The sequence below is a fragment of the Hemiscyllium ocellatum genome, chromosome 5 (genome assembly GCF_020745735.1).
Source record: "Hemiscyllium ocellatum isolate sHemOce1 chromosome 5, sHemOce1.pat.X.cur, whole genome shotgun sequence".
NCBI classification, from domain to species: domain Eukaryota; kingdom Metazoa; phylum Chordata; class Chondrichthyes; order Orectolobiformes; family Hemiscylliidae; genus Hemiscyllium; species Hemiscyllium ocellatum.
The window spans coordinates 45,919,625-45,943,921 of record NC_083405.1 but is presented as its reverse complement, the minus strand read 5'-3'; the positions used below and the strand labels follow the sequence as shown (position 1 = coordinate 45,943,921).

At 41.0% G+C, this 24,297-nt stretch overlaps 1 protein-coding gene across 1 annotated transcript in view; it reads left to right on the top strand.

The window, feature by feature from the left end:
* Positions 1–17,674: 17,674 nt before the first annotated feature.
* Positions 17,675–24,297, top strand: part of tspan13a (tetraspanin 13a) — a 44,563-nt gene continuing 37,940 nt past the window's right edge. The window contains exon 1 of the mRNA XM_060824734.1: positions 17,675–18,053. Coding sequence (XP_060680717.1) covers positions 17,991–18,053 — 63 coding nt within the window. The 5' untranslated portion in view covers positions 17,675–17,990. The remainder of the gene's footprint in view (positions 18,054–24,297) is intronic.

Here is a 24,297-nt window from a genome sequence, read left to right as displayed (position 1 = left end):
CCATCATCACCTGGTCAGGCCTATATGTGACTCAAGACCCACAGCAATGTGGTTGACTCTCAACTTGCCCTCGAAAGTAGCCTCGCAAGCCATATAGTTGTACCAATCATTACAAAGTCTCAGTGAAATGATAACAGATAGATCACCTGGCACTGATCCAGGCATCAGAAAACATAACAGTAGAAACACCTCTGTCGACCTGCAAAGTCCTCCTCACAAACAAATGTCAAAATTGGGAGAGATGTCTCACAGACTATTCAAGTAATAGCCTGGCACAGTCATACTCAACAGAATCATACCTTACAGTCAATGTCCCAGACACGACCATTACTATCCCTGGATATGTCCTGTCTCACCAGCAGGACAGACCCAGCAAAGATGCTGGCACAGTCATACACAGTGTGGAGGAAGTTGCCCTTGGAGTCTTCAACATTGTTTCTGAACCCCATGAAGTCTCGTGGCTCCAGATTAAACATAGGCAAGGAAACCTCCTGCTGATTACCATATACCGTCCTCCCTCAGCTGATGGAACGGTGCTCTTCCATGTTGAACGACACTCAGAGGAAGGACTGAGGATGGCAATGGCACAAAATGTACTCTGGGTGAGGGATTTCAATGTTTGCCACTTAGAGTGGCTCGGCAGCAGTACTACAGATTGAACCAGTCAGGTTCTAAAGAACATGGCTGCTGATGCATCTGTCCATGACAGTATCAGTAAGAGTGACCAACGCATAATCCAATCTTCACACTGAGAATACCCTCCATCGTGCTATGTGGCACTATCACCATGCTAAATGGGACAGGGTTCGAACAGATCTAGCAACTCAAGACTGGGCATCCATGAGACGCAGCAGCAGAATCTGTAACCTTATGGCCTCGCTTATCCCCCACTGAACCTTTACAATTAAGCTGGAGGATCAATCCTGGTTCAATGGAGATTGCAGGAGGGCATGTCAGGAGCAACACCAGGCATTTCTGAAGATGTAGCATCAACCTAATGAAGCCACCAAATAGGACTACTTGCACATGAAACAGAATAAGCAAGTGATAGACAGAGCTGAGCAATCCTAAACTAATGAATCAGGTCTAAGCTCAGCAGTCCTGCCACATTCAGACAATGAATGGTGGGGGTTGATTAAACAATTCACTCGGATGCTGCCTGTATCCACATCCTCAATGATGGAAGAGACAAACACATCACTGCAAAAGATAAGGCTGAAGCTTTTGCAGCGCTCTTCAGCCAGAAGTGCCAAGCGGATGATCCAACTTGGCCTCCTCCAGTGGTCTTCAGCAGTACAGATACTAGACTTCAGCCAATTCGACTTGCTTCATATGATATCGAGGAACCTTTGGAGGCACTGGATACTGCAAAAACTATTAGTCCCGATAACTTTCCGGCAATAGTATTGAAGACTTATGCTCCCAAACTTGCCACTTCCCTAGTCAAGTTGTTCCAGTACAGTTACAGCACTGGCATCAAACCAAAAATGTGGAAAATTGCCCAAGTATTGGGCAATTGTCCTGTACATTAAAAGCATTCAAATCTAACCCAGTCAATTACTGCTCCATCAGTCTGTTTTCGATCATCTGTAAAGTAATGTATCATCATCAGTGCTATCAAACCAATCTGCTCAATTTGAGTTCCACCAGGGCCACTCAGCTCCTAAGTTCATTACAGCTTTGGCTCAAACATGGATAAAAGAGATGAATTCTAGAGGTGAGTTGAGAGACAGCCCTTGATATCAAGGCTGCATTCAACCAAGTGTGGCGTTAAGGAATCCTGGCAAAACAGGACTCAGTGGGTATCAGGGGACAAATGCTTTAGTGGTTGGAGTCATACCTGACATATAGGAAGATGGTTGTGGTTGTTGACAGTCAGTTATCACAGCTCTAGGACATCTTTGTACGAGTTCCTCAGCGTAGTGTCCTAGGCCCAACCATCTTCAGCAGCTTCATCGATGACCTTCCCTCCATCATAAGGTCAGAATGGGGATGTTTGCTGATGATTGAACAATGTTCAATACCATTCACAACTCCTCAGACACTGAAGCAGTCTGTGTCCAAACGCAACAAAATCTGGACAATATCCAGGCTTGGGCTGACAAGTGGCAAGTAACATTCGCACCATACTAATGCCAGGCTATGCCCATCACCAAGTGACAATCTAACTACTGCCTTTGACATTAAATGGTGTTGCCATCACTGAATCCCCTACTATCAACATCTTGGGAGTTATCATTGATCAGAAGCTTAACTAGACTCACACCTAAACACAGTGGCTTTTATCTCTCCACCCTGCAGGCACTCTGCCTCTATTCCTGATGAAGGGCTTTTGCCTGAAACGTCGAATTTCCTGCTCCTCAGATGCTGCCTGAACTGCTGTGCTTTTCCAGCACCATTCTAATCCAGAATCTGGTTTCCAGCATCTGCAGTCATTGTTGTTACACAGTGGCTACTAGAGCAGGTCAGAGGCTAGAATACTGCTGTGAGTAACTCACCTCCTGACTCCCAAAAGCCTGTCCATCATCTACAAGGCACAAGTAAGAAATGTGATGGAATACTTCCCACTTGTCTGGATTAATGCAGACCCAACAACACTCAAGAAGCTTGACACCATCCAGGACACTTGATTAGTGCCGCATCCACAAGAATCCACTTCCTCCAACTTCTGAGCATCAGTGAGTTCTATCTACAAGATGCACTGCAGAAATTCACCAAAGATCCTTAGACAGCACCTTCCAAACCCATGACCACTTCCATCTGGAAGGACAAGGGCAGTAGATATCTAGGAACACTACCACCTTCAAGTTACCCTCCAAGCTACTCACCATCTTCACTTGGAAACATATTGTTGTTCCTTCACTGTCACTGGGTCAAAATCCTGGAATTCCCTCCCTAATGGCATTGTGGGTCAACCCACAGAAGGTGGACTGCAGCGGTTCAAGAAGGAAGCTCACTGCCACCTTCTCAATTGCAACTTGGGACGGGCAATAAATGCTGGCCAGTTGGCGACGCCCACATCCCACAAAAATGAAGAAATCTTTAAAAAGTGACCTGGAAAACAGAGGTGGAGAACATTGCACTGATCTTGCTTGCACAGTCAACAAGCAAGTTAATGTAGAGGTGAAACCTATTCAGCACCGCCCTCCTAACCTGCAATCTTCTTCCTGACCTCTCCGCCCCCACCCCACTCCGGCCTATCACCCTCACCTTGACCTCCTTCCACCTATCACATCGCCATCGCCCCTCCCCCAAGTCCCTCCTCCCTACCTTTTATCTTAGCTTGCCTGGCACATTCTCCTCATTCCTGATGAAGGGTTCTGGCCCGAAACGTCGAATCTCCTGCTCCTTGGATGCTGCCTGACCTGCTGTGCTTTAACCAGCAACACATTTTCAGCTCTGATCTCCAGCATCTGCAGACCTCACTTTTTACTACGTGAAACCTATTGAAAACAGTTAGAAAATATGCTGAGGTGAATTAAACAATTATCAATGTGCTTGTTTGTTACAGTATTGTAAATTGTTAACCCGTGTTAAGAGGGCAGCTTAACTCACTTCAGCAAGTGATCCGGGTGTGTGCTGATTAGTAGCAAAGAATGGAATGTCAAAGGTATATTATCAGAATGTCCACAAAATTCCCTAGTTCAAGTTAAAACTCAGTAGACCACCTCAGAAAATACAAAATGTTTATAGAGTTCAGAGCTATCATTTTTTTTAAAAATCCAGCTTAGAAAAGCAAGACATTAAGATTTGTTTCATAGTTAGGAATGAAGATTTACACAGAACTGTCACAACTGAATTAACAGCCCAAAAGGTAAAAGATCCCTGAAGATATGGACTATATTTGAAGACCAATTCATGAGTCAGATTAAACTTTCATAAGCATTGACTAGAATTGATGTAATTTAGATAAAAGTCTACATAATTCACAGGCTTAACATTGAAATATCTGGAATATTTTGATAAAACTTTCAAGGGAGCATTGCAAATGAAAACAACCGTAAGTCCATCCATTGACCTAGCATATAGGTTGTGTCCATTTAAAAGTGAAATTATTGAAATAGGAGCTAGACAAATGGAATGAGATGGAATCATTAAAAGATTACAGGATCATGGTGACCAGCATAGCTCAAAAACATGTCAAATGACTGTATGTCTTGATCTATTACACATTAATACTTCTTTGAAAATATACCCTTATGTAATACCACTTTAAAGAGCTAAATCTGAGTGGACATGCTGACATGAATTGAATCAGACCATCTCTGATGTTTTTCCATTATTCCTGGGCAGATTACTAAATGCATCTGATGTGACCATCAGGAAACCTTGGCAGTGTTTGATGACAAGTATCATTACTGGTCAGAATATCTTGTAGAGGAGTCCCAAATGTGTGTTACGTTCCACACTCTATTCAAACAACATTGTTTTTCAATGATTCCCCTTTGGGGTATGTGATAGCCAGGATTTCTTTCAACCTCGCAAATTGCAATACGCAGAAACATAGAAAGTAGGAGAGAAGTATCCCATTCAGACCTTTCAGCTTGCTCCTTCATTCATAATGATCATGGCTGATCATTCAATTCAAAAGCCTGTTTCCGCTTTTCACCCATACCCTTTGATTCCTATGGCCCCATGTGACATACCCAACTCCTTCCTGAAATCATACCATGTTCTGGCCTGGTAGAGAATTCCTCAGACTTATCACTCTTTGGGTGAGGAAATTTCTGTTCATTCCCAGTCCTAAATGGTTTACCGCATGTCCTTAGTCTATGACCCCTGTATCTGGATTACCCCATCAACGGGACCATCCTTCCTCCATCCACTCTGTTTAGTCCTATCAAAATTTTATAGGTTTCTCTGAAAACTCCTCATTTTTCTGAACTCCAGTGAATATGATCCCAAGCATTTCAATCTCTTCTCTTATGTTAGTCCTGCCAGCCCAGAAATCAGTCTGGTCTACAGTGTACCAGGATGCATGTATCACCACTTACATTCCCAATAAAAGCAAAGCAAGAGTATAATCACAATCTGCATTTACTAATGCAAATAACACAAAACAAAGGATTACCCAAAAATGTCACATCAGCATGTTGCAGTTCTACTTTGTTGGTTCTATTTATTCCATTGTGGGTATATTTCCCAACTCAAGTGAAATAGAATGAGGACCATCAAGGTCTCTTTGAAGCAGTAGAGCAGTTACTAATGGAAACACCAAACTATGAGCTCAGAGAGACAACATCTTGGAAATATTGCTTCACAGAAAGTTCTGGGAGCAAGCATACTACAAAAGGATAAACAGATTGCATTTGCTTCAATAACTTTGTCTGTAGTGCAGACTAACTGCTCAAACATTCAATGGGAACCAATAGTTTTAACTTTTGGAGTCATGAGTTTTCCTACCTGTCTATTCAGTAGAAGATTTGCAGTGGAGAATGACTATAAATGATTGAATATGATTTGGCAAAAGTGATTGGCTAGTGCACTGCCAAGATTTCCTGATGGTCTTATCAGACGCACTTCGTAATCTGCCCAAGAATAATGAAAAACATCAGGGATGGCCTGATTCATTTCATGTCATAATGACCACAAACATGTGACACCAAATTGGCCTCTTTGGGATTAGCGTGACATCTCCTGAGGAGCCATTTTTAAATGCAGGCAGGCCATCATACCAGAGTCTTTGCAAACTGGTATGCTTCAACATCTTCATCACTTGAACATGGGCATCGATTAGATGAATGTGAAGGCTTACAAGAGAGTCAGTATAATAGCCAGGTTTCAGCCATAGCAATGAAACCTTTATTAAGAGCTGTGGTGCATGTTAACAACATATGTTAAGTGGAAATAATACCTTATGAGGTCTCTGCCCAACCTTGGTCAAAACTCACATCTGACCTTTCTCGTATCCTTCTCAATGACTATTTTGTTGCTGCTGACTTCCAAGTATCAATCATTCATCAATTACATAAAACATCAAACGTAACTGTCAAATACACAGCTTAAGCTCAATGTTGAACATACACAGAGAACACATCATTACAGACAATGGCTGAAATTGGTAGGCCATTCTAGAACATGCGTGAAAGATGAAATAGTTGTCATATAACCTCTTCCCCACGTTATCCTAGGTCTAACAGTCTCATTGAAATCATACTTGGCAGTCTCAAAAATCTAAATATTAAGCATATACATTGCAATGTTACATTTGAAAGTGACACTTAGAGTCATAGAGGTGTACAGCATAAGTGAAATAATTCTATCACAAGCAGATCAGTATGCACCAGTTTTCACATTCATACTAAAAGAACTCCTTTTGAGATTCGAATAGCTTATAAACCTGCAAGAGCAAATGACTAATGGGTATGATAAAAATGCAAATAGAAGATTGTCAAAAGTACAAATGGAACAGTAAGTTTCCATTCAGGACTCGACAGAAGGTAAATGACAACCAGGCAAGATGCTCAGAATGCGCTCAGAACTGAGATCCTATGAGGCCATACACATAACTGCACAACAGTGTGGAGGATCAAGGACATCTTGGGTCTGTTCCAGCTTCCCAACTGCCTCCCTCGATTGTATACAGTGCAACATTCTAAAAACAAATAGGAATGACAAACAATATCACTGAACAACAGTAGATTATTAATGATTAATGAAGTTGCCGTCATGAGGTCTGAATGTATCAACAAATTAGCTAAATGTCATATAGATTCATAGGTTCATTTTTGTTGTAAATAGTTAAACTTTTTGTTGGAAAGAAGAACAATGCTATTTGTGTGCCTTTCCTTGAAAAGACGTAACCTTTACACAGAGAATATTATCCCGCATATCTCAAATAGCAACTTTGTCTAAAAGTTCATCTGCTGCAGGCCAGCAAGTTTCACATACAGAAATCAGTTCGTATAATGTATGCTGAATAACTAATATCAGGCTTTATTATTTTAAGTAAACTAATCCATGGAATTCATCATTACCTAATCAGAGATTGGGTATTGGACATTAACACTGATGTGGTATTGTCATCTTGTCTGAGATAAGAATACTTGATTGGGACAATAGACATTGAAGCTAGGAATCCTGCAGCAAGTGACTCATCTCCTGACTTCCCAAAGCTTATCCAGCAGCTACGAGGCACAAGTCAGTAATATGATGGAATAACCCCCAGATGTAACGTACAACTCAAACAACACTCAAGAAGCTTGATTACCACCCAAGATAAAGCAGTCCACCTGATTGGCATCACACCCATAAGCATACATTCCCTCCACCACCAATGCTAAGTAACAATAATGTTCATCATTTCCAAGATGCAATGCAGAAGTTTACCCAGGCTCCTTAGATAGCACCTTCCAAACCCATGACTAATTTTGGATAGAACGACAGGCCATGGGAAAAATGTAGGGAACACCACCAGTTGTAAGATCCCCCCCAAGATACTCACCACCCTGACTTGGAAATATATCGCCATTGCTTCGGTGTTGCTGAATCAAAATCCATAAAGGGAGCTGCCCGCCTAAAGGCACTGTGGGTCTACAGCAAATGGACTCCAGTGGTTCAAGAGAGCAGCTGACAATCACCTTCTCAAGGACAACTAGGGACCAACAATAACTGCTGGCTCAGCCAGTGAAGCCCACATCCTGCAAATGAATTTTTCAAACATTCACTCTTCAGCTTAAGGATATGCTTGCAGAGCATGCATGAATGATCAGCAGAGTCAGACAGGAATAGGTAGAACGTGCAGAAATCCCCTGAATACATTTCAATCTCCAACCAGTATCTAGTACAGTTAGTCCTCCTATAATGCTGTAGTTGCATTCCAGGGAAACCTCGCTTTACAGAAAATTGCTTAATATAAATAATGGTGTCTCTAGGAAAAGCAGGTAGGGGCAGATCAGCAAAAAATATCCCTCATGATCACTCAAAAATAACCCAAAAGTCTAACATAAAGTATAGTACACCCTGAATGAAGGTATAAATTGTATTTATCAATGAAACAAAAAGTAAATTTATCACAGTATATTTTTAAAATATTGTTCATGCAGAGACGGAGGGTTATCATGATGCGTAGAGTCCCTCATTCATGTTAAGTGAACTATATCACATATTATTTCCTTATGCTCAAAATGCTTTACAATATTTAGCTTCTCTTCCAGAATTATAACTTTTCTTTTGCTTTCATCACCTGCAATTTTATCACCAGGCCACTTCTTGTTAACATTCTTGTCACTATTGTGAAGTTGCTGTCACTTTGTTCTTGGACCTTTTTAAAGAGAGGTCATAAAGACAGGGATGGCAAGGGGTCTAGAAAGAGCCTAGTTTCACAATGGCAGGGGAGTGGCCAGTTTTCCCAGTTCAAGTTTTTTTCTAGTTTGGTTTAGCTGTGGCAATCACAAGATGCTGGATTCCAGGAAAGGTTGCAAGCTTCAGTGTACGATTCCTGGCTGACTTTCTCTCTAAAATCTCTCTGGATGTTGAATCCCCCTGAAACAAGAATATGAGTTTCAATTTATCTTTTTGCCAAAGAGTGTGTTTTTGGGTTTTATGGAGCAGGCCAGACCCCCTCGAAATATTTCAAGAAGGCAGCCCAGTTCCTACCTTTTCAAATTGTTTTAAGCAGGTGTAAAGTGGGTATTCCAAGAGTGATGCAGCTGGCCCAACCACTCAGTTTTAAATAAAACAGAATTTAGGGACAGATTACTGAACGAAATATGAACAAAAGAGAACTGAACTCAGAACAACTTAACCTATCTGAAACCCCAGTTGACTCTATCGCAACTTAACGATGTGGTTCCAAATACTTGCAGCATCCCATAAACACTCTCTTGGCAAAAAAGGTAACAGCAAACACAGGTTCTTACAGGAGAGGTGTCACAGAGGGTCAGGATCAGCATGGAGCTGTTTCCTTAATCAGCATCCTCAAACAGACTGCTTGTTAAAACTAGACCAAACCCAACTCTGAACTGGGAAAACTGGCCACTCCCCTTTCATTGTACATGTTTTAAAAGAAAGGCTTAAAAGCCTTCTCAAGTAAATATTTCAAGATATATCAGAACCTCTGCCTTTACAACCTCTTGTGGAAAAAAACAAGGACAGAATAATTGTGTTAAAGGAGCAGTGTCGTCACAATGGGATGTTACTGAATTGGAACAGTTCCTTAATTAAGTTGCTGTACTGGGTTGGATAAATTTTCCAATAGTTAGCTCTTTACATTCTGTTTTCATTTGTTGGTATTTCAGCTGTAGTGTCTAAATAAATTCTGTAAGGCCTAAAGCCGCATGTAGAACACCCTCTTCAAATCTGCCTTTAAAATAAGAAAAAGTTAGGGTTTACCTTCTTAATTTATTTTGAAGGGGTCTGACCTGGTACGTAACATTATGCCCCTCCTTTTTTTTCGAGAAAGGGATAATCTTGGAGTAGTGTACCTTTCAAAAGAAAGCTGCTCAATGTATCTCTCTCAGAAAGCTGCTCTCTGTACATCAGCTCTCACAGAAAGCTGACCTGTTGGCATTAGCGCATGTGCAGCATGGCACGGAAACTGGCACTGACATCACGCACATGCAGCATGGCACACAAAGACCAGCACTGACATTGCGCACACGCAACATGGTATGAAGACTAGCATTGACATCACGCACACATAACATGGCACGAAAACCAGCACTGACATCGCGCACACGCAGCATGGTATGAAGACTAGCACTGACATCACGCATACGCAGCATGGTATGAAGACCAGCACTGACATCGCGCATACGCAGCATGGTATGAAGACTAGCACTGACATCACGGACACGCAGCCTGGCACGAAGACCTGCACTGACATCGCGCGCACACAACATGGTATGAAGACTAGCACTGACATCACGCACACATAACATGGCACAAAGACCAGCACTGAATCGCGCACACGCAACATGGTATGATGGCTAACACTGACATCACGGACACGCAGCATGGCACAAAGACTAGCACTGACATCACGCACACATAACATGGCACAAAGACCAGCACTGAATCGTGCACACGCAGCATGGTAGGAAGACTAGCACTGACATCACGGACACGCAGCATGGCATGAAGACCAGCACTGACATTGCGCACACGCAACATGGCACGAAGACCGGCACTGACATCGTGCACACGCAGCATGGCATGAAGACCAGCACTGAATCGCGCACACGCAACATGGTATGAAGACTAGCATTGACATCACGCACACGCAACATGGCATGAAGACCAGCACTGAATCGCGCACACGCAGCATGGTATGAAGACTAGCACTGACATCACGGACACGCAACATGGCATGAAGACCGGCACTGACATCGCGCACACGCAACATGGTATGAAGACTAGCACTGAATCGCGCACACGCAACATGGTATGAAGACTAGCATTGACATCACGCACACGCAACATGGCATGAAGACCAGCACTGAATCGCGCACACGCAACATGGTATGAAGACTAGCATTGACATCACGCACACGCAACATGGCATGAAGACCAGCACTGAATCACGCACACGCAGCATGGTATGAAGACTAGCACTGACATCACGGGCACGCAACATGGCACGAAGACCGGCACTGACATCGCGCACACGCAACATGGTATGAAGACTAGCATTGACATCACGCACATGCAACATGGCATGAAGACCAGCACTGAATCGCGCACACGCAGCATGGTATGAAGACTAGCATTGACATCACGCACACGCAACATGGTATGATAACTAACACTGACATCACGGACACGCAGCATGGCACGAAGACCGGCATTGACATCGGGCACACGCAGCATGGTATGAAGACTAGCATTGACATCACGCACACGCAACATGGCATGAAGACCAGCACTGAATCGCGCACACGCAGCATGGTATGAAGACTAGCATTGACATCACGCATACGCAACATGGCATGAAGACCAGCACTGAATCGTGCACACGCAGCATGGTATGAAGACTAGCACTGACATCACGGACACACAACATGGCACGAGGACCGGCACTGACATTGCGCACACGTAGCATGGTTTGAAGACCCGCACTAACATCGCGCATATGCAGCATGGCACGAAGACCAGCACGGACATCGTGCATGCGCAGAACAAAGTGCATGAAACGATCATTGCTGGAATCACGCTATTGTGAACAGAGGTAAGTGATCTTGAAAATAACGTTCCTTATTACTTCAAATGAAGTTATAAGCAAATCCTGTGCCAGAACACATGTTAGCTGAAAACTACCCACACTATATTTGTTGAAAGTGGTGGACTATGTGCAAAGTGTAGCCAGAATTACGTCCATGGTGCCTTGGGTGGGTATTCAGGTGGGTACAAGAAAGTTTGGATCAGCAATAATGATAGGTGAACTGAGAGTTAAGGGAACAGTTAGGATATTCTGCAGCCACAGAAGTGAACCTATGATGATTCTTGAGTACCAGAGTTGAGAATATCACTGGTGGCTGCAGACCATTTTAACAGTGTGAAAGGGGTAGAATTGAAGAATGTATCTGGGGGTGAAAAGGTTAACAGTGAGATAATGGAAATGTAACAAACAGTTTGTGATAAGGGAAAAAGCACAAGTGGGTTTTTTGATGATCAGAATCACATATAGCAAGTGCCAATATAAGATAAAGGCAAGAACAGAGTTCACAAATCTCAAGATAACAGACGTTCCTTGCATACCACAGATATCCTGTTACTTATATAAATGTAGCTGTGACAAGGCCATGGCTTTGACTTTTAAATTGACAATGTGACCATGTGATATGATAGTAACGTGATTTGATTGGCTCACATTAGAAGTGATGTAACATGAATAAATGTATATAAAGCAGTTGTATCCTTTGTTTCATTGGAGAAGTTTCTTGGTGTCCCTGGTACGATTGTCTTCCCCACCAGTGCAATAAAGTCTGCTTGGAATATTGATCAGAACCTGTGTTGATTTAAATTATTCCATAACATGGTGGCCAGCAATTATGGTCCACATTGAAACTGGGATGTGGTCCTGCAGTCAGAACTCTGGCAGCGAGATAGGAAGATAGTGAGGACCTCAAAAATAGTCATTTCTAGATTATTCCCAGTCCCATGTGCAAACAAGTACACTAACAGGAGGATGTAGCAGATGACTAAATTTTTAGAAAATTGTGCAGGAGAAAGGATGTTCGATTAAGTCATAGAGATGTGGAGATACACAGCATGTAAACAGAATCTTCAGTCCAACTCATCCATGCCAACCAGGTATCCTAGATAAATCTAGTTCGATTTGCCAGCATTTGGCCCATATCCATCTAAACACTTCCTATTGATGTACCATCCAGACATGTTTTAAATGCTGCAACTGTACCAGCCTCCAACACTTCCTCTGCCAACTCATTCCATACACATACCATTCTCTGTGAGAAAAAGTTGCCTATTAGGTCCCTTTTAAATCTTTCCCCTCTCACCTTAAACCTATGCCCTCTGGCCCCATCCAAGGGAAAAGACCTTGCCTATTTAACCTATCCATGCCCCTTATGATTTAATAAGGTCATCCCTCAGCCTCTGACACTCCAGAGAAAACAGTCCCAGCCTTTCCCTCTAGCTCAAACCCTCCAACCCTGGCAACATCCTTGTTAACCTTTTCTGAATCCTTTCAAGTTTCACAACATCCTTCCTATAGCAAGGAGACCAGAACTGCATGCAGTATTCCAATAGTGGAATAACTAATCGTTGTGATATTTAAATAAGCTCTGGGGGAGAAGGGACTTATAAAGGTTGAGAGGGCTGCAGCTGAACAGAATTTAGTTGAGTTCCTTGCACAATGTTTTCCTGATGCGACTGGGAAATATTTAAACCAAGTTGGGAAAAGTATGTTATTGTGGCTAAATAAACACAAGCTACATTTAATTCGGCTACTTATGAAGAAATCTCACAGACAATCAAGCACTGAAACAACGATATAAACTTTACTGGGTTTGCTGGTTGCTGAGACGGTAGGCAATAGAGGTTCAGCTGTACTGACATCCTTCCAGTTGTTGAATTCCCAAAGCTACCTGTGTACAAAACAGGCTGGATAAATCAAGGCACACAGACCAATTATAACATTTAAAGGACAAACCTGCTTCCCATGAGTGGATTTGTTTCCCGCCCTTCATCCATCATCTCTTAAAATTGGAAGAGGGTGGCTTCGTGCTAAGTCCATTTCTGTTCTTGACTTTCATAATCTGACACAATCCCATTATGCACCTTTTTTGGAAGTTAAGATTCAGCTCTTCCTGTGTAAATGTAAAGATTTTCCACTTGGTTGAAATTTTGATCCAACCAATTATTGCAAATGAAGGAATATCTTAAATCAATGGTGCCATAAAGGGTGTAAGAAAAAGAGGATTGGTACCATATGTCATGACAATAGATCATAGCCCTGAATAATTTATGGATATATTAAATATTTAAGCAATACAGACTGTTGTAAAAGACCTTTTATAGGATAGGGCCAATTGTCCAGATGACTGGGAACTCAGACTGACCAACCAACACAATGGGTCTTAAAGAAGGACATGCAAACCTGATGTGCCTGTGAAGGCAATTCAGTGGCTGTCTGGAAACTTTGTAGTGGGGAATATACTCAATTTTAAAAGAGAGTACGAATGTTCTCCCTGGAAGATTGCCAGGATGTAGAAACATATCTAAGGAACTGGAATGGCACAGTGGCTCAGTGATTAGCACTGCTGCCTCACAGTACCAGGGACCCAAATTTGATTCTATACCCACAGGTGACTGCCTATGTGAAGTTTGCACATTCTCCCAGTGTCTGCGTGGGTTTCCTCCAGATGCTCCAGTTTCTACCCACAGTCAAAAGATGTGCAGGTTACGTGAATTGGCCTTTCTAAATTGCCCTTAGTGTCTGGGGATGTGCAGGTTATGTGGGTTAGATGTGGGACATGCAAAGTTACAGGAATAGGGCATGGGGTGGGTCAGGGAGGGATGCTCTTCAAAGTGTTGGTGTGGACTTGATGGGCTGAATGGCCTGCTTCCACACTGAAGGGATTCTATGATCTATGGATTCTATGAGATACAACACAAAAACCTGAATCATCTCCTGTGAATTAAATTCCCAGACCGTAGATGGAATGTGAGGTAAAACAAAGTAATGGAAAGAAGCCCAGCCTGTTCAACCCATCCTCATAAGACAGCACACTCACTCTAAGTCGCAATCTACTAACACCTCCAATGCAAGTTTGTTTTGTTGTTGTCACATGTACTGAGAAATGGTGAAAAATGTTCTGCTAGCTATTAAGGCAGATCATACCATCTGAAGGACATCAGGATAGCAGAACAGAGTGCAGAATACAGTGTTACCGTGCAGAGACAGAGATCAGAATTAACATTTGACAGATCTATTCAAAGGTCTGATAACAGCAGGGAAGAAGCTGTCCTTGAATCTGTTGGCATGCGTATTCAAACTTTTATATATTCTGCCCAATGGAAGAGTGTGGAAGAGAGTATAATGAGGATGGAAGATGTCTTTGATAATATTGGTTCCTTTCCCAAGATAGTGGGAAGGATAGATGGAGTCAACGAATGGAAGGCTGGTTTGCATGATGGAGTGCGCTGTAGTTTCTTCTGATCTTGGGAAGAGCAGTTGCCATACCACTTTGTGATGTATCCCAATAGGATGTTTTTTTTATGGTTTGTCTATTAAAATTGGAAAGAGTCCTTGTGGGCATACTGAATTTCCTTAACTCCTGAGGAAGTACAGACATTGTTGTGCTTTCTTGAGTGTCACATCGACAAGGGTGGATCAGGACAGATTGTTAGTGATCATCATCCCCCAGGAACTTGATGCTCTCTTCCGTCTTCACCTCAGCACCATTGATGTAGAGAGGGGAGAACACTCTACTCTGTTTCCTGAAGTGTTATGAAGATGTGGGTGTACCTTTAAGAGAGTTAAAAGCAGCAGAACTACTGAACAACACTAAATGTTCTCAATAAGGCAACAATGTATGTGACACTGGGTTGAACAACTTGAGTTGTTTGTTGCCTGGAGACAAAAACAAATTTGAATCCAGCCAATCAGCTTAAATTATACCCTGATAAAAATACCAATTTCCAATCAAGTTTGGATTGAGTGTATTGACAATCTTAAAAGCCAATGACACAATTCGATGCTCTGTGTTATAAGGCTGGGGAAAATTGAACAGTTGAGAAGAGATCTGCCAACTCCTAGCATGTAAGAGACAGCTTGAAAAAATATATCTCTTAAAAGTCCCTTTTCAATCAATAACCTGTAATGCAGAAATTCCTAACAAAGCGAAAAGATGACACAGGAAAATCCAAAGATAAGAACCTACAGCTGCCTGGTTTTGAGATAAAAAGTGTTGTTTTGTAAATGTTAATTAGGAGTTTTATCAGGCTAGTATTATAGAAGGGAAGGTAAAAGATAGGTTAGAGAAAGAAATTGAAAATAGTGGTTAGTTAATTATTCTCTGTTCTACTTTAAGAAATAAAGTTGTTTATTTTTACTTGAAATAATTCTTGGCCAGTCGATTTTTACAGATTACTGCATGGGATAAATCTTTTCTGTGTTGCTGGTTTTAAATTAAGCAGGAGAGTTTACCCCATGTTGTAACAGAAGTCAATGACCAGCTCCTTCATTTTGCTGACATTGATGGATAGATTGTTATCTTTGCCACTAAACACTCAATCTCTTTCCTGTATTCTGTTGTGGGGAATCGGTTCAGTTCAGTTGCTGGACTGTTGGTTTACAGCAGCTCTGTAATGCCAACAGCATGGGTTTAATTCCCATCATCGATTTGAAGTTACCATGAAGGACTCTCCTTCTCAACCTCTTACCTCACCTGAGGTCTGGTGGCAGTCAGGTTAAATCACCACCGGTTTCTTCTCTCTCTAATGAGAGAGCAGCTTTTGTAGTCTGGTAAGACTGATGATACAACAACAACAAATTATATTGTGTTGTGTTTTTGAAATCCGAACTTGAATAGTTGTGTCATCAGCAAACTTGTAAATGGAGTGATATTTTCCCACATTATAAGCCATCCACCAGATTTTTGTGCACTCACTCAACCTATCCATATACAATTGCATATCCATATCCAATTCCTTCTGTCTTTTTGTACAAAATACCTTTCTCCCTATCTTGGTTTCATCTTCCAATTTAGCTACCATGCCTTTACTCCCCTCATATATGTCATTGATGTAAATTGTAAAAATTGTAATACCGCAATACAGGTTCCTTTAGGACTCCATTTGTCACATCCTGCTGATTAGAAAATACCCATTTGTACATATTTTCTCTTTTTTTGTTGACAGCCAGTAATTTTCTAACCATGTTTATATGATACCCCCTAAACAATATGCTTCTATTTCCTGTAATAATCTTTGTGGTACTATGCACGGTGGCTCAGTGGTTAGCACTGCTGCCTCACAGCACCAAGGACCCAGGTTCAATTCCCACCTCAGGCAATTCTCTGTGTGGAGTTTGCACATTCTCCCCGTGTCTGCATGGGTTTCCTCCAGGCGCTTTGGTTTCCTCCCATAGTCCAAAGATGTGCAGGTTAGGTAAATTGGCCATGCTAAATTGCCCATAGTGTTAGGTGCATTAGTCAGGGGTAACTGTAGGGGAATGGGGCTGGACGAGTTGCTCTTCAGCGGGTCAGTGTGGACTTGTTGGGCCGAAGGGCCTGTTCCCACACTGTAGGGAATCTAATCTAATCATACATATACCTTCTGGAAATCCGAGTATAGTATGCCTACAGATGTCTGTTTTTGCACATTATATTAAAGAACTATTAAATTGTTAAAATGTGAATGACAATTTTAATCTAGGGCAGACGACCTGCCAAAACCTCAGCCAGGAGACTCAATGAGTCCAGAACCAATATTAGAAAGCCAATGAATTCATCCAGTCTTCTTACCTTGTGCAGACTGATTAGGGGTTTCTCAGGAGAAGGAAATCTGTACATACCAGCAGAAGACCTTTATAGGTCAGGATCAATTATCCAGATGACTGGGCACTCAGACTGGCAAACTAAAAGAATGGATCTCCAGGAATACACTGATCCTAGGTGTCTTCCAAAGGAGATGAGAACATGATCAGGCAATGATCTTAGAATCGATCTCTAAGACTCAGGAATGGGATCAATGAATTTAGTAGAGGGAATTTGTCATATAATGTAGACCATTTACAGACAGGATGAAATAGTTGGGGAAGGTGTACCCAGGATTAATATCCACATTAGACGGCATCATCAGTAATGCCAGATCCCATGGGACTAGGACCTGATGGAGGAATATTCTAATGGAATCCACATCAACTATGCCCCAATGCATAGTGTGAACGATTCATAAATGTTTGTCAGCTCACACTCGTAATGGTGCCCAGTCTTTGAGGGTCTAAGCCTCCCTTAAAACCTGTTCCTGATATTCATGCAAAAATAATAACCAATTTAGGTAGTGGGCGGTAAATCAGCTTTCTGTCTGAAACATATTCTGATACTTGTGCAAATATAAATAATATAAGCCGCTGCAGGTGTCCAATGGCTTTCCTTCCTGACATTGCCAGGTAAGTGCTGACATTTCCTTGACACTGCTGAGTGCCTGCCTTCAGGGGGTGGGGGTGTGTGGTCTCCTCCTCTTCCCTTGTCCTCTCTCTCTCTCTGTGTCTCAGTCTCTCCCTCTGACTGGCAGCAGCTGGGAGGTTCAGGCCGAACCCAAGCGTCAGCTGATTGCAGGCGGCAGCGCTTGCGTATTGAGCGGAGTTGCTGCTTTCTCTCTCTCTCTCTCTGTGTGTGTGTGAGATCCTGCATTCTGACAGTGAGAGCTGCCGGCTTTGCGGCATTTTCAAGCCAATAGTTGGGGGGGTTGCCTTGGTAAGAGAGAAAAAAATACACTGGGGCAGGCGAGCAGCCCGGCGACTTGTCTCCCACCTCTGTCTCCTCCTCGGGGCTGATCAGCTGCTGGGGCTTCATCGTTTGAAGATGGTTTGCGGCGGTTTCACCTGTTCCAAGAACTCGTTGTGTGTCCTGAACCTGCTGTACATTGTGAGTAACCGGGGCACTGTCAGACAGAGACATATGGCAGCGTTCTCGCTGGGTTTCGAGCGAAACGAGTGAGAATACCATTTCTCTCCTGAAGTTTAATTCTTCCTCTGCACCTTTCAATGACATATTGAAGCGCCGATTTCCCTTCCGGCCGCTTTTGTGTGTCCTACAGGGGATAGTTATTGTTTAGGTGATCGTGCTTTCACTAGTCTGGGCGCCGTCAGTCTTTCAGTACCCAGTCCACTGGACGATTTTTATATTTTTATTTAGTTTGTCCATGTGGCTTTCGAAAAATATGTTCGAAACCCGCCGCATTATTTCCCTCCTCCCAGCAGTAAAGGTTACAGGATGTGTTACATGCACTTACACGATTCCTGGTAGTGCTTTTGTATGAACACTCAAATCTTAAGGAAGCTATGAGCTTGGGCGTGTACACGTATCATTCAGCACTGGCTGGTTGTGTACCAGCAACATTTAAGCTCATTTTGTTACAAGAGTGCTGAGGAAAAGATGGACATGTTAGGGTGCAATTCATTTCACACAGCTGTCAAAATGTTACTCTTAGAGAACAGAGGTAGCGCCATATCTCACGCCATCAATTTATGAATTTTATGAATAATACGATGGAAAATTGTATCTCCCTGATTTGGCAGCACATCCTCAATGATCTGAGTGACCTACATTTTATTTTTCCCTCGTCCAAAACATTCAGCCAAATGTCACCATGGTTCAGGCATAGCACGTAAATGTCTGTGAAATCTTTAGCTCATTATAATCTTTAAATTTCTATATGAAATCTGGTATATTGTCATGATCTGGTATATTGTATATGGAAAGAAATTAGTTTTGTTTCTCTCTGCAAGCACGGTCATTACATGCCTTGGTTTCAGTAGGTGATATTCATACCAGAGTTAATTATTTAGAGAGAACAGAATTTCCAGTTGCTCACTAAGAAGCCCTTTGCTTGGTATATGGCTTCATTTCTTCATCTAGGTTTGAACTTATGCAAAAAAAATTGTAATTAATGTCAGTTGGCAATCATTTTCTATCACGTCATTAGAAGCATGCTAAACTACAATGTTAATCTATAGTGTACTGAAAATTGTGTAAGAAAATTGTTCAGGCTGCATATTTAGCTGTTTATGTGAATATTTAAAATGACTTCTAAAGTAAAAGATTAACATCTGAATTGATGTTTACATAATTTTTCTTCAGGAAAGGGATGTTCTTCAGTTAATTGTGCAATTCACGCAAAGGCTTGGGTTACTGTAATTCTGAAAAAAAATAGGAAATTGAGCTCTGGAAAGTACATAACATCTTGACTTCCTCCTTGTCAGCAGCTTGCTTACAGATTTCTGTTTTGTTTCCCCTCTGTCATTGAGTAAAATCCCCACAACTGAAAGCAACTGGTTTTAAAGTTGTCATAGAGACAGTGCACACAGCTATTCTGTGGGGGAAAAAAACGATGATTGAAAAATGGGAGCATGCCAACTATTAATGAGTTTTGAAATGGCAAAATTAAATCAATTAACTGATTTGCAGCCAAATTCATACAAGCATGGTATGACATGTTTAGGGTGTAGATGGCAATTCTGATAAAGATACAAAATTAATAGTCTTAAAAAGCAAAATACAGGGCCTTTCAGGGGAGACAAAAGTGAACATTTGTAGTAAATTCAAAAGGGAGAGACATTAACCATGAGAGTTTGTAATAACTTCATTGTGAGTCATCTCAGTGAATTATTATGGCTAGTTCAGAGCATCAGTGAACAATCGTGCATTAGCGCTGGAGACCAGTACAAAAAGGAACAGTGTTGTCATGGCAGAAGGACAAATAATGAAGGAAGCTGAGTAATTAAAGGCACTGAGTGTATTGACATTGGTAAAACAATCAAGGCTGGTAAATGCCCCAGATAATTACCCTCCAACAGATTTCAAACTCTATCCAAAATTGAAAAGAAAATTCCCCAGAAAATGATGAGAAAACCAGAGAGGGCAATCTGGGCAAAGAAATTTTAATATGTCTCAAATTCAAGTCAAAGGTAGTTGCTGCTCAGGAAAATGAGTAGGGTAGTATATTGTAAGTACAATATGTATGGAATGATTTGTCAACAGTAAATACTGAGGAAAGATTAGGAATATATTGAAAGGGACAGATAGGAACTGATTAGCAATTATTCATGTGAAGTTAAATGGCATGGGGAGAAATAAAGTAGTGGCATATAACACCACATATGAGGAATAGTTCACAACACTGAGCAATACAAACATTTTGTGGCTGGCATAATTCCATGTTTAGGAAATAAGAAAAGTTCACAGGAAAAATTGAGGTGAGTGAGGCTCGGCAGGATATGAGCACAATTGTTTGTTTTCAAGAATATCTCAGTTATCCTAGAATAGGAAGGACATACTTTTTAAAAAAAATGTATAAATATCTATATATATCTTTTTTTTATATATATATGATAAGTAAAGCACAAAAGCTAAACTGTAATGGAAGCACTGACGTTTAAATAGTCACTCTTATAAACAGGAGAATATTAAATACAAAGTACTTTGGATGGTGCAAATCTGAAATAGAACGTACTAGAAAAGCTCAGTAGGTCTAACAGCATTTGTGGAAAGAGGAACAGAATTTGTTTCAAATCAAAAGACAAGTCTACAGTTTAAAAAAAGCATTGAAGCCAAGCATAACAGTTTTTTTTTAAACTTAAAAAAAATTTTCCATAATAGTGAAAGGGTCATCAGAAAACAGGCTTGATAATGATGCTGAGCTTGAAATACACCAAGTGAAGTATGGAACCTTTTGTGACATGCTGCATTTTGAGTTCCTGAAGAAACATAAGCATCATTTACAGGAGTATAAACTGATACAAAACAGCTATATAATAGCTCTGCTATAATCTGCATTTCTGTGAAATATTTGTTTCACTGCAACACACTTGTTGGTGTGGACACTCTTTGAGGTGTTGTGATGTAATTACTGCAGAATGGAAGGTTCTTGTGAAGTTGTTTGCCAAAAAATATAAGTACATTAGGAAGATTGTGAATAAATAAGTTATAAGCACTAAAAGAAAAGAAAAATACATGTTCAAGGTTAAAAGTAGCATTCTGGGCGTTGTTTTATTGTATGAAGTATATCACTTCCTTAACAATGACTTCCAGCATGGGTCACTGAGTTAGGCCTCTAGACTGAGAATTCTTGCTGATGTTTTAGTTTCCTGCTCAGTCAGGTGGTGGTGCATGTGATACAAGTCACGTGCACATTCGACCTGATTTCTGTTTCTCTCAACACCTAAAGTACTGTGCTTATTTCAAAAAATCATCTTGCAGCCCAGCGTTTATCTTGTAACTAATTGTATTTTACCACAATATGCTAAACACCCAGGCTTTGCAATTTAATATATTTTAATGTTTTAATGAATAATGATGCAGGGCAGTTTTAGCAGTCGAAATATAGAGCTTATATAATTGGAGTGAGACATTTTAAGGCAACAAAGAAATTGTATTTCATAATTTGAATACAGTTTAATTAGTTCATTGTAAGGATTAGCATAGGAATATATTTTAAGGTTATACTGTAAATTGTTGACTCCAGATTATAGACACATTTACAAGCTATAATGATTGCCTTCATAATTTAGAAAAAGTGACAAAGATACATATTGTATCTATTTTTCTCAATCAACCGGTTCAGAGATATTATTACACATTGCTGGAGCAGGTGGGACTTGAACCTTAGCCAGAGACCAGGGACACTACCACTGTGCCAGAGAGACCCTTTTTATTTTCATTTTTTTAACCTCGTTTTCCAATCAACCTGTTGAGAGATGTTATTACATATCTCTGGACAAGTGGGACTTGAACCTGGGATACTACTGCTGCACCACAGAGCCCCTTCTTGTTATCTCCACAAATGTTTGCGTTGGGATAAGGAATAAGTGTAAGTCATTTTAAAAAAAAATCCTTAGAGGTCTTGAAATGTTTCTAATTCCAAAGCAGCTTACTTTGGGTGCCTTTTAATGATACAATTGCCAGGTTTAGATGGCAATGAGGAATGAAGTGAGGCATGTCATGTTAATAATGGTTTAATAATCAATTTCTGACGAGTGACTGACTATGTCCCAGGTAGAGTTACAACATAGCGCACATTTAGCATAGTGAGTTCTTAAAGGTGAACTTTCTTAAAGGTAATGTATGCATACAAAAGGTTGCGAACATCATTTCTGCTTATGTAGTGCTGATATTGTGTGAGGTAGATTTTCGTACAGTTTGTAGAGGGATTCTGGCTCATTGAATAAAACAATGAAAAGCTTGCATTGATATCGTGCTTTTTTTTCTGACATCTCCAAGACCTTTACAGTTGATGTAGTATTTTTGAGAGGTTGGTTACTGCTATAATATAGGAAACATGGTAGTTAATTTACACTCCGTTATCTGACAGCAATGTGATAATATCAAGATCATCTTATTAGTGTGATGGTGATCGAAAGATAACATTGGGTTGGTCACCAGGGAAAACTCTCCTGTTCTTCCTCACAGTTGTGTTACGAGATTTTGAGTCCACCTGAGCAATTAAGTGGGACCTCAGTGTAAGAAGCCTCCTGTGAAGATGCCTCTTAGATTTTATAAAGCTGTACTCGAGTATCGGCTTTGATTTTGGTGATCACATTCCGGAGTGAGACTTGAAATTTCAGTCCTGCAATTGAGACAAGTGATTCACAGATTGACATTTTTAAAAACTTTAGTTGTGGATCAATTATTTTTGATGGAGGAGCAAATGACATTGTGGAATACAATGCTTAGCAGCAAAAGACCTTTCCGCCAATATAATCAATAGTAAATTCAACCATAATTTGAAACCTCGTCCTGAAAAACACATTGCTGAGCTAATGTTCACAATGAGCTATAAAATGTACAGTGTATCCATGGTTTAAAGTAAGATTTTTTTATTGCTTAAGTTGTCCCCACCAACTGCTACAGTCAACAACTGTATCCCAAAAGGTGGTTCTGTTAGAAAGTCATGGCTAACCAAAGAAAGAAACCAAACTGTATGGAGTCATAGAGATGTACAGCATGGAAACAGATCCTTCGGTCCAATCCATCCGTGCTGACCAGCTATCCCAACCCAATCTAGTCCCACCTGCCAGCATCCAGCCCATATCCCTCCAAACCCTTCCTATTCATATACCCATCCAAATTCCTCTTAAATGTTGCAACTGTACCAGCATCCACCACTTTCTCTCTGGCAGCTCATTCCATACACGTACCATCCTCTGTAGGTCTCTTTCCCCGCCCACCCTAAATCTATGCCCTCATGTTCTGGACTCCCCAACCCCAGGGAAAAAAAATTGCCTATTTACCCTATCCATGCTCCTCATAATTTTGTAAACCTCTATAAGGTCACCCCTCAGCCTCCAATGCTCCAGGGAAAACAGCCCCAGCCTGTTCAGCCTCTCCCGATAGTTCAAATCAACCCTGGCAACGTTCGTTTGCAGTAATCAAAAGGTGGTGTAGTAATTTCAGCTACATTCATGAACACTCAGCTTATTCATGATAAGGAAGGCATAACCAGTTCTATGCATATTTACTGCACATATTTTATACAGCAACAATGCAGTTGGAATGCATTCTGGAGCACAAAACACACTGTGCACTCAATGTGTCTCATGGTGTGGTGCTCAGTAGTGGGGCCTGGAAACCTGAAGCACAGTACACTCACTCAGTATGGCAAAAATAATAGCTTCATTTGAATGAATGTACATCAACTTTAAAAAATATGTTTCAAGTACAAAATGTGCTGAGTTATAAACATGTTTGCAGTAGGATACATTGGAAAATAAAAATTGAAAAAGGAACTGACTTCTATTTTTCATTTATCCCTGGTTTACTCCTCTGTCCTGAAGGCAGTGACTCATCTCAAACATGATTCATGCGTGAACATTAGTGATAAGTCTCAGCAAGCTACTAACCAATGTCCAGGTGTGCAGCTTCTACAAGAATTGCTGGATGGTGATGTAAAGTGAGAAATTTGGCAATGTTTCATCTCCCAACTTAACAACAATATCATTTATTTATATGGTGCCTTGAATGCCCAAATGAAATGCCCAAGTTGCTTCACAGGAGATATCTCTAAAGATTGTGGAGTAGGAAGACACAAATGGATTTAAATAAAAGGATGAGAATTTAAGTCAGAATGTTGCTTGACTGGGAACCAATGTGGATCAGTGTACATGGGACTGAT